The sequence below is a fragment of the Cryptotermes secundus genome, unplaced genomic scaffold (genome assembly GCF_002891405.2).
Source record: "Cryptotermes secundus unplaced genomic scaffold, Csec_1.0 scaffold2059, whole genome shotgun sequence".
Taxonomy (NCBI): Eukaryota; Metazoa; Arthropoda; class Insecta; order Blattodea; family Kalotermitidae; genus Cryptotermes; species Cryptotermes secundus.
Genome location: NW_019737432.1, coordinates 261,689 through 262,963, shown reverse-complemented (window position 1 = coordinate 262,963; position 1,275 = coordinate 261,689). Strand labels below are relative to the sequence as shown.

At 45.1% G+C, this 1,275-nt stretch overlaps 1 protein-coding gene across 4 annotated transcripts in view; it reads right to left on the bottom strand.

The window, feature by feature from the left end:
• LOC111870466 (SH2 domain-containing protein 5) overlaps positions 1-1,275 on the bottom strand; it is a 254,183-nt gene that overhangs the window by 29,578 nt on the left and 223,330 nt on the right. For all 4 annotated transcript variants that reach the window (XM_033753858.1, XM_023862789.2, XM_023862787.2 and 1 more), the window contains one exon: positions 431-580. In XM_033753858.1, coding sequence (XP_033609749.1) covers positions 431-580 — 150 coding nt within the window. The remainder of the gene's footprint in view (positions 1-430; positions 581-1,275) is intronic.

The window sequence follows — 1,275 nt, the reverse complement described above, 5'->3', positions numbered from 1 at the left end:
TACGACACGGGACCCACGGCTTAAAGTCCCTCCCGGAGGACTTGTTCCCTGAATTTTTCCGCCCTTAAAAATTCGACGACCTCCGCCAGGTATTTGAACCCGCGTACTACGAGTCATGAGGTGGGAACGTTACCTCTAGACTACGGAGGCCGCTTACACTACATATAAGAGAACGTAAAAATCTACACAAAAGCTACAGCCTCCTCGTATTTCAACTTTCATTCACCCTTGAGGCGTCGACCCTATATCGTTATAAGGATATAGCTTAAGATAAATGAAGAACTGTAACTCATAGTCATTCTGCTGTAAATAGGAATAAAACATGAAGAATGGAAATTAAACTAATTTTTCTTCTACTGACAACGTCACTGTTACGATTCTCTACCGCATAATAGCAGCACCAGGTCTCATATACCGGGAAATGACTTACCCAGTTGATGCGAGTATTGTTGTTCTCAACAGGTGTGGTCTTGTCCTGTAACTGGGACGCAATTACATCCTGAAACGTCGGCTGTCGCTGCAGTTGTGCGGCGTACGCCATTCGGAATGCATTTCCGACAATCGAATTCAGCTCTTCCGCCTGGAAAAGAGAGGCAATTGCTTATTGATATTGTGTTAACTCGTGGTTGCCTATGCAAAGAAAATGTAGGTTAAATTACTTCATGAGAAAGAAATGATTCTTCTCTTTAGCTCTCCCGACTTTCAGCGCCATATTACATATGTAGATTCCTGCATAATCCTGAGACGCGATGGAAGGAATGTAGCGCACCTGAAAGGAGTAGCGTAGAACCATAGAACGTTTGTTCTTATGCGTATAATACGTGAGATTAAGTTCAGCACGATTTTAAACACAACCAACCGAACAGTTCTGTAGGTACCACATACTCTGAAAGAAAAGACTTCTCTTCAATCATTTTCTTGATATTAAGTACAAACCAACATGTGTGTGGCGACCCCATATGATTTATCTTTGTTCTTAATTCGCATAGTGAGGGGTGCAGACCAGTTGGGTCCACTCGGCACGGCAGCCACTGATTGGCCTATTGTACCTGCCCCGGGTGATTATGATGATGTAGAATTTGGTGGAATGAAGATTGGCAGGGGAAACCGAAGTACTCGGAGAAAACCTACCCCAGCACCACTCTATCCACCACAAATCCCACTTGACCAGACCCGGGTCTGAACCCGAATCGCCGCTGTGGGAAGCCAGCGACTAACCGCTTGAGCTATGGCGCGGCCTATGACTTACCGTATTTACGCATGTATAGGCCGCGT